The sequence below is a fragment of the Lolium rigidum genome, chromosome 3, assembly GCF_022539505.1.
Source record: "Lolium rigidum isolate FL_2022 chromosome 3, APGP_CSIRO_Lrig_0.1, whole genome shotgun sequence".
NCBI classification, from domain to species: domain Eukaryota; kingdom Viridiplantae; phylum Streptophyta; class Magnoliopsida; order Poales; family Poaceae; genus Lolium; species Lolium rigidum.
The window spans coordinates 126,090,430-126,103,131 of NC_061510.1; the positions used below are offsets into that span (position 1 = coordinate 126,090,430).

At 45.1% G+C, this 12,702-nt stretch overlaps 2 protein-coding genes across 2 annotated transcripts; both read right to left on the reverse strand.

Annotated features, from left to right (window-relative positions):
* Positions 1–309: 309 nt before the first annotated feature.
* LOC124695484 (probable membrane-associated kinase regulator 4) lies at positions 310–1,200 on the reverse strand. Its single transcript, XM_047228324.1, has one exon. It carries the CDS (start codon positions 1,198–1,200, stop codon positions 310–312), a length of 891 nt encoding a protein of 296 aa, XP_047084280.1.
* Positions 1,201–4,711: 3,511 nt separating this feature from the next.
* Positions 4,712–10,134, reverse strand: LOC124698192. Its single transcript, XM_047230709.1, has 17 exons — positions 10,120–10,134; positions 9,940–10,038; positions 9,770–9,822; positions 9,573–9,669; positions 9,195–9,268; positions 8,998–9,103; positions 8,171–8,281; positions 7,883–7,959; positions 7,480–7,546; positions 7,139–7,204; positions 6,168–6,275; positions 5,937–6,067; positions 5,771–5,837; positions 5,586–5,653; positions 5,396–5,489; positions 5,189–5,259; positions 4,712–5,063 (listed from the first exon to the last, which is right to left on the reverse strand). Exons 2-17 carry the CDS (start codon positions 9,997–9,999, stop codon positions 4,730–4,732), a joined length of 1,584 nt encoding a protein of 527 aa, XP_047086665.1. The 5' UTR covers positions 10,000–10,038; positions 10,120–10,134; the 3' UTR covers positions 4,712–4,729.
* Between the last annotated feature and the right edge of the window lie 2,568 nt (positions 10,135–12,702).

Sequence of the window (12,702 nt, forward strand, 5' to 3'; positions counted from 1 at the left end):
TTAGGTATTTCGGGTTGAGATTTTATACGTTGGTAGAGCACAACATTATATGTCTTGATTTTTTCGAAACTTTGAAATCATGTTTTCAAATTTTCAGAAAAACCAAGCTCCAAAGCGAATTTCCGTATGTCCTACTAATAATGAGATGGAAAAGGAAGAGAAACACTTCACATTATTGTCACTGGTCGCTATGCAAAGCCCTTTTTTTTCATGCACACGTAGCAGGCTACTACCTACACAGGTGGGGTGGGGAATTCGGGTCGCTACTTGCTAGGCTCGGAGAAGAGCTTGCTTGGATTGGATGGAGTCCTAGGAGGAGGAGGAGGAGGAGGAGCAGAGTGCGGCGTCGCTGACGCAGACGCTCTTCCTGGCGAGCACGCGCTGCTGCTGCTGCTGCGTCCGCTTGCAGTAGGCGATGGCGCCCTGGATCAGCCCCTCCGGCTCGCACTCCGACCGGCAGCTGCTGCTCCTCGTCAGCGCCGCGGGGACGCTCCCGCACGACTTTCTCCTCGTTGAGGACACAGGCGGCGGAGGCGGCGCTGGCGTTGGCGTTGGCGCGGGTGCTCTTGTCGTCGACGGCCGCCACCTGATCACGCCGGAGAAGGACTTGCGCTGCCGGATGCTGGCCGCGTGCTCCTCCTCCTCCTCCTCCTTCTCCTGCTCGATGCTGCTCCTCAGCGTCGTCGGACCTGCGCCGCTGCCGCCGTTCTTGAATTGCCCAAACGGGCCCTTCTTGCCGCTAACGCTCCCGGAAGGGCACGGGACGCCAGCGCCGCCGCGGCACCGCTCGTGGTCGGAGCAGGACGTCCTGGCGAACAGCGACCGGAAGAAGGCCCGCGACGCCTGCAGCCTCGCGCGCACGGCCTTCCCGCGCGCTGCCCTCGCCGGCTGCGCGCCGCGGACATCATGCGACTGCTGCAGCGGCGCGACCGTGGCGGTGCTCCTCCTGCAGCCGCCGCTGCCAGCGGTGGCTTCAGCGTGAGGGGCCTTGCCGCCCGGCCTCGGCGCCACCCTGTGCGTCCTGCCGCGGCAGGGCGTCTCCTCCGCGCAGGGCGCTCTGCTCCGGCACACCCGGAACTCGTACTCCCCGCAGGAGCTGAGATCCAGGTCGATGTACTCCTCCTCCCCGAACGAGTGCGCGCTCGTCATCGCCATCGCCATCGCAGCGCCGCCGTGCTCGGCCGTTGCTCTAGGGCACATTGCGGGGGGAGGAAGCAGAGGAAGGAAGCTGGTCAAGCAAAGCAATGGCTGGCTAGGCAGGGAGTTAAGAGGGGAAGGGGGGGCAGTGTCAGGAGTTTGAACAAAAATTATGGGCAAGGCGATGGCAGCGGCAGGGCAGGGAGGAATCCAAGAAAACAGAATGGGGTTGGGGCGCGGGCGTGGCCCCCTCTGTGGTCTTGGAGGCTGATTGATTCCACTCCAGGGATTGTCTTGTGCAATTGTGCTCACTCCCTCCCAGTAGATCAGACAGAGATCATGTGTTTGTGTAGCTCTTCTTGTATCTGGATGTGTTGTACTATGCTATGGGTTGTGTACTGTAGTTGTAGCACACTTCCTAGTACTCCCGTGTTGCAGTACCATGTACTAGTAGTACAAGTCATAGGAATTCCGAAGCAGATTTGGTGCACCCGAGCCTAGTGCTCCCAAATTTTGAAATTTTAAAAAATGTATTTTATATTTATATAAAATAAAAAACTATTCCATTAATACATACATATGTTTTGAATACCGTGCGAAGTTTCAATAGAAACTGTGTTGTCTTTTGAGCTACAGGAAAAAGATAAATTAATGGTTGTGCATAGGACAGGGTGTTTCTGCACCCGGTGCATATGCACCCTTTATTTGAAATGCATATTAAACATATTTCCAAATGTTAAAAAAATAAAAATAAAAATGCCTCGTGTATACCTTGACATGTTACATGTTCACAATGTTGTTTCAGCAAAAACCGATATGTTTTGTGCCCTGTACTAAAAAGACAAATTTTTGGTGTTAAAATAGTCTATTTCTCGAGGCATTATTTGTCTTTTTTACACATGGTACAAAAATTGTTGGTTTTACGTGAAACTTTATGTGTACACATAGAACATGTCCCTTTACATGCTAAATTTTTTTCCTAAATTTTTTTACTTTTTGAAATATGTTTTATACATACCAGGTGCATATGCACCCATGATCAGTTTTGGTTTTCCGTGCATAGAGATAGTTTTGTCAAAATTTGATCTTCTTTCTATAGTTCATAATACAACATATATTTCTCCGAAATTTCTACCGTACCTTCAGAAGATGTCGATGCATGTACGTACTTAAGCTCAGATTTTTTTGAAACCCCAGAAATATATCTTTTAAAAACCGGGAGCTGCCAAAGACACTTTTCGAATTCACAGTTGCAACTTCACATATCACACAGAGCAAACAGTAACTAGATTTTGTATCATTGTCAAAGGCATGAGATTAGAGAAATATGAACAGGTTCTGGATGAGATGGCCTCTCTCTTTGGCTATTAGACCATGCACTATGTAGTGGGAAAGCGAACCATGGTGGCTCTTGATTCGGTTCAATACATAGCAGGGCATCGATTCATGATGTCTGACAGGAAAAGCGACTCAAGTATTTGGTTCGACTCATTCCAATAAAACAATGATATCTGTACAGTTTAGTGCATGCATGGAAGGAAGAGTGAGGTCTGCGTCCAAGCAAGGGATAAGAAAGAGAGTTTAATAATCTCAACTGGACCCTATTGCTACAGTTTGGTGCGGTTCCATACATAGTAGAAAATTGGAGACCGGTTCAAGTCTGACAACCTTTTACAATGAGTCGGCGCTACATAGTGTATGGCCTTAGAGCATCTCAACCGGCAGCACCTAAATAGGCGCCAGCAGGGACGCCGGCACTGGCGTATAGGGGCGCCGGCACAACAACCTCTATTTGGGGACGCTGCTCCCACACCGGCGCCCCCAAACCGGCGGCCCCGATATATTTAGAAAATCAAATTCAAAATTTGGAAACGATATTCATACGAAGTTCGAACGAAATTTGTACGAATTTAACGCGAATTCAAACTAAAAAACTAAAAAAAAACATATAGCGGCACTAGGAGTCGAAGGCGCTGAAGTCCAGGTCGTCGCTGCTGGATGACCAACCTCCCCGAGTTGTTTCCGATGACCAACCTCCCCGCGTCGTTTTCGATGCGAACCGCCGCGTCCTTTCGCTGACAAGGCGCCCCCACCTGCGAAAACCGTCGTTCCGCGAGGCGTCGGCGCGCCCGATTTGCGCCCTTGGCGAAGGGGCCGGCACAGAGTTGCCGGCGATTCTATTGGACTCGAAAATTGGCCGGCACCGTTTGGGACGCATCGGTGCGAGTCCATTTTCGCTCTCGACCCCCAAAACGCTATCGGGGCCGCTACCGGGGCCGCCGGTGGAGATACTCTTACCAGTAACTGATACTACGGGATGCCCAATGCAGTGCCCTAGAGGTGCTGCTTCACACCTTTAGCTAGGTTGGGGTGGTCCAAAGTAGGTTCAGATGAGGAGGCAGCCTGCTCTTCAAGAAGTGGGATCTTAAGCCTTAAAAGCAAGATTTTTGGAGAGAGAAACAGATACATAGTGTCATATTTATGGGGTCTCTTCTCTCTTTTTTATAATTAAAGTTGTAGCTTTCATTGGAGTGATAAGGGCATGCCCAATGCATGCCCTAGAGGTACTGCCTCACACCTTTAGCTAGGTTCGGGTGATCCAAAGTAGGTTCGGATGAGGAGGCAGCCTCTTCATTAGGAGGCAACATCTTCAGCCATAAAGTGAAAACTGAGTGAAAATGTGAGAGAGAAAGAGAAAAACCAAATAAGCTTTTGAGAGAAAGATATATTAATGGGACCATAACATGGTATGCATATGTCAAAAGTTTTATCCAAGCCTAGGTGGACAGCTGCCTCCATTGCTCATGCCCTAAAATTCACCACGTTGCTTCTTACAACTTTTTTACATGGAGCAGCTAATTGTGTACGACACCATTGCTCAGGCACTACTAGTACTACATCAGCTAATTGTGTACGACACCATTGCTCAGGCACTACTAGTACTACATCGATAGTACTGCTTCACATTTTCCCACGCTCGGTCCTTCTGCACAGTGTCAAGCAGGATGAAGTTCAGTAAACACAAGTACTGAGGACATGCATTACTACCATTTATTTGCACGTTGCACCTTTGAAGAAGGAAAAGAACACGTATATGGATTAATAACAATACAAAAAAGCACATCTAAAAAAACATTACTGCACAAAAAAGCAGAGAGGTTGACAAAGTAAAAGCAGCACCTTTGTGCAGCGAAAGGGTGGAGACCTTGTTTTGTTCTTTCCGTTATCCCGGGCATCTTTGGTCTTTCTGCTGTCAACTAAAGCTGGAGAAAAGAAGAAAGCCTAGAAAAGAGGAAGACGCAGACGGGTAAAAGAGGGAGCGACGAAGTTGACTTCTTACAGGTCATCAGGCAGGCACGCCAGCAGCCAAACTGTACGTACGCAGCGTACATACAAGTGTGGTCAATTTCCCTGGCAAGACGTGGACGCATCAAACATCGTCGACGGCTCTTCTCCCAAGGTCCAAACATATGTGCAGGCATCGTCCACAGGATGCAGCAAAAAGCTTTTGAAGACAAGTGGAGATCATAATGTACACAAACATCTATCCTATCCAAATTTCAGTCAGTGCTAATAATTTGTACATCAACTGTTACTGGACGCCGGTTCTTAGCTCGTCTTCAAGCTCGTCAAACTCCCATCCACCGATGTCGTCAGCCTCGTATTCCTTGAAATCTTGGTCCAGCTTCCCCGGCTCCGAGTCCGACTCCGACGGCAGCCGCGTCCTGAGCTGGGCAGCGATCGGGGACTCCGTTCTTGAGTGGCCTGGCGTGCCGGCGCTGCTCTTGAAGGAGAGAGACCCGAGCCGTCTTGATCTCTCTTCTTTTTCTTTGATCTCGATTTGTAGCACGGGTCGTGGAACCGATTGGAATTCGACTCGCAGCTTGTCGATGGTGGCGAACAGGTCTTTCACCTCAGGGTTATCCCTGCATAACATCAATTCGGCACTGTACTTGAAGACATGTTCAGGGAGTAGAATGGAAATGGCAGTTCTTTTAGCTCCAAACAAGGTCATATAAAAATTTATCTTGATTCTTGAACAGCAATTTACCTGGCCCTACGCTCTGGATTGGAAAATGTTAATGTTCTGATATTATCAGCTAAACTGAATGCCGCTACAACCTGAAACAAATCACAAGGTCATGCAAAAATCTCAAGCTGAAAAATAACTTCTCAAAGCCAGCTGTAACTGCATGAGAACTTGCTAGACTTTTCTGTCTCAGGAGGAAGCAGGGTAAAGAATATAATCAAGAATGACCTTTTTCTCAGTTTCCAAATATCCTTCCTCGAGGTATTTCTGTGGGTTTGATTGCTTCGACGGGCCGTTATCTCCACCATCCACCGATACTGATCTGTTGATGTAATCAATAGCATTAGCACAGGATGTGTCGCTTGATTCTTGTACTCCGTAAAAAGAAACTAGACTAACAACAACTGAGAACTAATACCTGTCACTGAAAATTTTCAAGTTATCAACAAAGGTCTTTATACGATCTATAGAAGTGCTCAGCTCTTCCTAGAAAACAGAAAGAAACAACCAGTTCAGAAACACAATATAATATGAAAAAAGTACTTACAAAAGGCCCTTTTCCATAGTATATCACTTCTTTAGAAAGAAAAGTCAAATGAGTACCACGCATGCAGAAACATGATGCTTAATCGAGTTAACAAAGCAGACTCCACATCTATCCAGTTCATCACTGCAATCAGCAAACATTCCAAATAACAAACTTATGTTAATAAATATTTATACGTAGAAATCATCAGTGGGTATTTTTTCAGCGAAAGAGCATACATACTTGGCCTGCTTCTCCTTTATTTCTTCGTATAATGACTGCAACTTCCATGTATCTTCTAAAAAGTTGATCCAAGCACGAACAGTGCTTGCTTCTACTTTGGAGGAAGCAACAGATCTTGACAGTTCATCTTCCTAAAGCAAGCATATGGCAGAAATATTGAGCAAGTGAAAAGCTTCGCTTTTCATAAAGCATTTTCTAATGAAGAAACTGGCAAAAAAGAAGTTACCAAACCTTTGCTTTCAAGTGTAGCACTATCTGATTGCTGGCTTCATCGAATTGTTCTCTCTCCTCTCTAGTTTTTTTCAGCTTCAGGGCAGTTGCATTCAGTTTAGTATTTACCTGTAATCTGAGTTTCAGAATCACTCTTAAAAAGTAATCTTCTCATGGGATCATAGCCTAAGACTCTGTATAATAGTAAATCTAACAAGCGACGATGCAAACTGCAGAGCCTTTGGTTAGTCTAGAATTTGAACGCCAAATTTATATTATAAATAAGGTAAATTAATAGGACACTTGATGCATGATTTATACAATAGTTAACACGCTGTATAAATGGGACATCATTAGATAGATCCGCCAAGTATGTAGCTCATTATTGTATCTGAAATGCTAGACAATAATTACATTTGTGGCCTTGTGGGATACTACTAAGATCACAAGTCATAATCTAAAGCTACAATATAATTGTAGCTTGTATTTAAACCTTAAATATCTCCTTGCAATATCTTCACATAAAACAATCATGGTAGATTGGTAGAGTATAAAGGTACATTCACCTTTATCTGTACTCTATCATAACATAATTAGAATATTTAAATGTGGCCCATTTCAGTTGGTGCACCTTCTAGGACAACATGAATAAACAGCTTCAGATCCCACATACTCCGCTAGGTGAATTCCTACTCTGTTTACCTCTCAAGACTGAAACAAAAAATTACTGAATTCCAAACTTAAGCAAAATATTACCAGCACATTTTCGTTCTCTGAATTACTGAAATACTCCCTCCATTCAAAATTAAGTATCTCAGAATTTTTTCAAAATGAACGAACCTACACCCTAAAATGCGTCTAGATACAACATGCGTATCTAGACCAAATCTAACAAAAGCTGCGACACTTAATTTGGAACGGAGGCAGTAGATCAAAAGAACTGGGATGTGCACATTAATACAGGAAACTGGAAACAGAAAGAGTGATCATACTTTGTTTAGTTCTGCCTCAAGTTGATCCTTTTCCTTCTGGAGTCCAGAGATCTCAGTCTCTAATTCCTTTTACAAAATAAGAAATAAATCAGGCAAGCCCATCCATATGAAGACTACTGAAGACAAACATTAGAACAGTTTGGATGGCCTTCTTTGTTTATCATTTAGCAGCAACAGTTCGATGTATGTGAATGATGGAAGTTAGAAAATTCTTGTTGGTACTTTAAAGGAAATGTGTGAGCTTTGTTCATCAGGACGCACGAGAACTTTTGCTTGGCTCATTGACACAATTCATTGAACAAAAGAACCGTAATAATTGTAGTGATGACAAACAAAGTCACCTTTTCAGCTGTACTAACTTCAGCTGTTTTAGTGACTCTGAAGATAAGGGATTCTTCCTTCTGTAGTCTGCATTGTAAAACATATGGCAACTTTAAAGCGGATAGGATCATCTCAAATATTTTGGAACTGCGTGTTTAACATGGAAAGAAATTATTTGGAAGAAGGTAAACAGCGCACCTTGATTATACAGAAATATACACCAATATTACTAGATTTATCCAAATAACAATTCAAGGCACTCGCATTCTGAATTACCTACTGGTATTTGATATCTTTCAAAGTAATAGCAATTACGGCCTACTATATCAAATAATTTTCCACTGCATTCTCATTTTGCCGAAAGAATATGTGCCAAGTTGCTGAAAATGAATAAATAGCATAGGTGATGCTTAAGAGCGCAACCTATTCTCCATTATTCGTTTTTCCGCTTTCGCAGAAGAATTTGCAAGGGATTCTGACAAAACCTTCAGCTTATCGACCTGCAAAGTTTTATGGAGTCAATATTGCTGTACCAACCATGTATCATTCAAAAAAGGGATACAAGGAGATATGTTTTGGCAAATAAAAAAAGGCTGCATTTACTCTGGTGTTTAAGTCTGAATCAAGATTTATGAAATGTGAAGCATAATAAAAAAGGGAGATAAACAAGAAAAGGAAGCCTCGTAGAATTTAAAATGATGAAAGTGTTACCTTATGAAAATGAGTCTCCAATGAGTCGCCTGGATGTATCGATTTCTTCTTTAATACAAGGTCTTCCATTCTGGAGCATAGACGAACTTCAGCAACTGCAGTTTTGAAGTCCTATAGAGAGTATCAGGATTTAGAAACAAACTGCTGAATCTAGATCCCAACCTATAGCTAGAGTTGAGGACCAAAAGTAAGATGGCCCGTACTTAATGGGATGAAAACATGAAACAAATAACTTCAGCAGCTGAAGGCTTGAGGGCCAAGCATTTACTAATATACGAACAATCGATTATATACACTTCTTTCATATAAAAAATGCACTTAACATGTGACCGCTTCTTCTAGTCTCCCCACAGAACATTCGTAATGCATACTTCATACAATGCCTATATCAGATACAACGCTCAACGCTTAACATTTAATCTAATATTTAATTATTTCAACTTTCCTTCGGCATACTCACATCCATGGTTTTAGTAGAAGCGGAAGAACGGTCGCACATAAATGTACCAATGAACATGATAAAAAAACTATCATCTTTGAACTTTCCATTTTTTCTACAATAATGACAGAATAAAACAAAAACAAAGAATACAGGGATTTCTTGATTGCTATGGTATTGTCACCCTCAATCTAGCAGAAAGAGGTCAACCATACGAATAGATCACACGAAAAAATTAGGCTATGTTTCTCTTGTTTTCATGGGCTAGGTCCAAAAACGCTCAGCTAGCACAACATAAAGGTAGCCTTTTCACTAACCTTCTTAGAGTAAAATGCTAATGAGTACCAACATAAGCACAAAGGAAAATGATTCAAAAATTTAAGCCTACCTCGGGGACCGTTGGAGATATTTTATTGCGGTTCCTGGACGAATTGGCTCGCACAGCATCAATTGCATTTATCTCTTGTTGCAGCTGCATGATTTCCGTATCTAATCTGGAAGTAAGAAAAAGTAGATGTAAATACACATGCAAACATTGACACTAAAACTTCCCCTCCCTCTGTGTCCCCAAGCCAAAGAGGTGACCTTGCAACTTCAGCATTTATTTTTATCCCTGAGATGGCACATTGAGCGAACTGAAGCAGCTCGTCACGTTTTGCCTGAAAATAAGAGGGAAGTCGATATCATCCAAACATGAACCCATAATGCACATATGGTTTTCCCATACAAGAATAGTACATCTTATGCTCCCCGGGCATCTAATTTTGAACATCGAGAAAAAAATTAACATGATGTGCATCAGATAGCTAAGAGTGCAAATCATAGTAGAAAATGGAGCTGAGCGAAAGGCCTTTTTCTTACAAACAAGTAGTAGTACGTCCAGGTGGACCGCACTGTTGGACTAGTTTTATAGATGAATCCACGGTTTAATATTGAGAGCAAACAATTAAGATGGGAACGCACCAATACTTCATCGCTGTAGCTTGAAAATAACATTGCCAAGTCACCTATGCTGCTGAGGATTGCGTTGTGCACATCCTTTCCCCCGTTCAGACACATTCTGCAGGGAGCATCCACAGACCACAATATATTAGTATGTGAGACGACAGAGCTGAGTACTATGCACAACCAACAAGTCATCCAACGGTTGAAGAACTTGCCCGAAAATTTCTGAGAGCAGTGAAACTTCTTCCTCGGTAGGAGCTTCCATAATCTGCGACACAGAGAACGAGTCAATTGCTTGAGTTCCTACATGGCATTGCATTGCAGAAACAACACGTTGACTAAACTGAATTGTGTGATACCCCCAACCCAACCCAACCCAACCCACCATGGACAGAACAACGCACTCGAGCGCTTGGCTGTAGAGGAAGACATGGAAAAAGTTCATGGGGTCGGCGCCCCCGGTCTCGTAGTCCACGTACAGATCCTGCAATTTCGTACGCGGTCATTGCAATTGCAATGGACCAGAGATTCAGGAAAATGTTGGGAGGAGAAATAGAAACCAGACCAAGACGGGCGCGGGTTGGTTCGGATCGTCGGCAGGCTGCGACGGCTCCCGCAGGGACGAGGCGGCTCGCTCGGTCTCCTTGAGGCCGACGACCCACCGGCGCAGCAGCTGCACCCGCTCCTCCCCTCTGTAGGAGAGGGCCGCCTCCTCCAGCCTCTTGGCGGTCTGCTTCAAGCTCTTGTAGTAGCGATTCGATCCCTACGCGGCAGGCAAACGTACAACAGCAATCACGAATTCAGTCAGGATGTGTGATCGATCGGTGGAGGCCAGGGGTGTTGTTGTGGGGTCGTACGATGCCGTTGATGAGCCTGGCGCCGCCGACGACGGCCTGGCCGGCGTGGTGGACGACGGTGCCGAGGGAGGTGCGGACGGTGCGGGTGGTGAGGGAGATGCCGCCGCCGCCCGCCTCGACGGCGCGGTGCACCGCGTTGCGGAGCCACGACATGGCTCCTCGTCGTCCTCGGATCGATCGGAGCTCGGCTCCGGGAACGGGCGGACGTGCGGCGCGCGGAGAGGAGACCCACCGACGCGTGCGGTGTTTCTCCCGAGAGACCGAGGAATGCGCCCGCCCGGTTGACTGGAATCGGAAGGTTGCCGCCGTGTCCAGTTTTGGTCAATTTTGACCCGGGGCTGCCGGGCTGCGCTCGGGCGAGACTGAATGGGCTCTGCTCTATGGGTAACGCGGGCTTAGATTTACGGTGGGTCCGTGACGGATGTGAGGTAACCCGCAGCCGGCCCATTGTGTTCTGGTTTAAAGATGGTTTCTTTACTTTATTTTTTGTGAAGGCCAGTTTTTGGCACGCGCTAGCCGTCGGTCGCCTGATATGGTGCAAAAAACTCGGTTGCTCCCGGAATGGTTGGATCAGCATCGCACGGTAGCAATTAATTCATCTCACCTAACGTCGCTTTTAATCGTGTTGTCCTACGTCAAGTGGAAGCCGTTTTCACACTACGGTACAACATCTATAACTAAACAGATCGAGATATGTCGCACGTACCGATCTGGTGAAGGTGGCGGTGGAGGTGTAGCTGATGACATCGCAGCAGTAACGTTATTGATGACGGGTCGAAGTAGACAGCGTTGAATACGACGGTAGGCAGCACCGCCCGACTTGGACGGAAGACAACCCGTGATGAAGAGCTTGAACAGTCGCGTAGAGCGCTTCCCAAAAACCTTATTCGCCCTCTCCCGTACACGCAAAAGCGAGTGGTTCCGGAGACCTGCTCTCCCGTTTGCCGGTGCACGCCGGCGGACGGGATGGACTAGGCTACGATGGCGGCTGATACATTGCAAACGTATCTATAATTTTTGATGCTCCATGCTTGTTTTACACCAATTTATATATGTTTTGTTTACACTCTAACATATTGACAAGATGCCAGTGTCAATTCTCTGTTTTCTGATGTTTTGTATTTTAGAAAAGTTGTACAGGAAATATTCTCGAAATTGTACGAAACAAAAGCCGAAGCTCCTATTTTACCGTAACGAAGACGATGAAGAGGCGCCACAGGGGCGGCCACACCAGGCAATGGCGCGGCCCAGGCCCTGGCCGCGCCATGGGGTAGTGTTGGCCCCCCAGGCATCCACCGACCTCGCCCTTCCGCCTATTTATTCACGATCTCGGGGAAAACCTAAATACCCGAGCCTCCATTCACGAAAAGCTTCGTCGCGGCCGCTATCGCCGACCCTAGCTCGGGAGGGTTCTGAAGTTCTTCCCGGCACCTCGCCGGAGAGGGAGATCATCACCGGAAGCCTCTACATTGCCATGCCCGCCTTCAAAGTGATGCGTGAGTAGTTCATCTCTCGCACTACGGGTCCATAGCAAGTAGCTAGATGGTTGTCTTCTCCACTTTATTCTTCATGTTTAGATCTTGTGAGCCGCCTATCATGATCAAGATCATCTTTATGTAATGATACATGTTGTGTTTGCTGGGATCCGATGAATATTGAATACTATGTTGAGATCGATTATATACTTGTCATATGTTATTTGTGATCTTGCATGGTCTCCGTTGCTAGTAGATGCTTCGGCCAAGTAAATGCTTGTAACTCCAAGAGGGAGTATTTATGCTCGATAGTGGGTTCATGTCTCTATTAATCTGGAAGAGTGACAATAAATTCTAAGGTTGTAGATGTGTTGTTGCTACTAGTGAGAAAACAACAATGTTTTGTCTAAGGATAATTCTATTATTTACTTTACACACATTGCTTAATGCGATAATATGTTGCTTGCAACTTAATACTGGAAGGGGTCCGGATAATAACCTGAAGGTAGATTATTAGTCATAGACGCAGTTGGATTACGGTCTATGTATTATGTTGTAATGCCCAAACAAATCTCATAGTAATCATCTTGTCATGTATGGTCTTTATTCTGTCAATTGCTCAGCTGTAATTTGTTCATCCAGCATGTTATTTATCTTTATGAAGAGACACCTCCAGTGAACTATGGACCCCGGTCCTTTTTTTTACACTGATAAAATCATCATGTTCTATTTACTTACTGCAAGCATTGTTCTCTTTTAATTCCACTACAAACATCTTTTTCCACACTATACGTTTAATCCTTTGTGTTTAGCAAA

What these genes read in the sequence shown, in the direction of transcription:
- LOC124695484 (XM_047228324.1), bottom strand. Translation starts at nt 1,200, where the DNA reads ATGTGCCCTAGAGCAACGGCCGAGCACGGCGGCGCTGCGATGGCGATG.
- LOC124698192 (XM_047230709.1), bottom strand. Translation starts at nt 9,999, where the DNA reads ATGAACTTTTTCCATGTCTTCCTCTACAGCCAAGCGCTCGAGTGCGTT. An exon ending in AAACGAATAATGGAGAATAG is followed by an intron (nt 7,547 to 7,882) that starts GTTGCGCTCTTA and finishes TTTACAATGCAG; the next exon opens with ACTACAGAAGGAAGAATCCC. An exon ending in AATCCAGAGCGTAGGGCCAG is followed by an intron (nt 5,064 to 5,188) that starts GTAAATTGCTGT and finishes GATGTTATGCAG; the next exon opens with GGATAACCCTGAGGTGAAAG.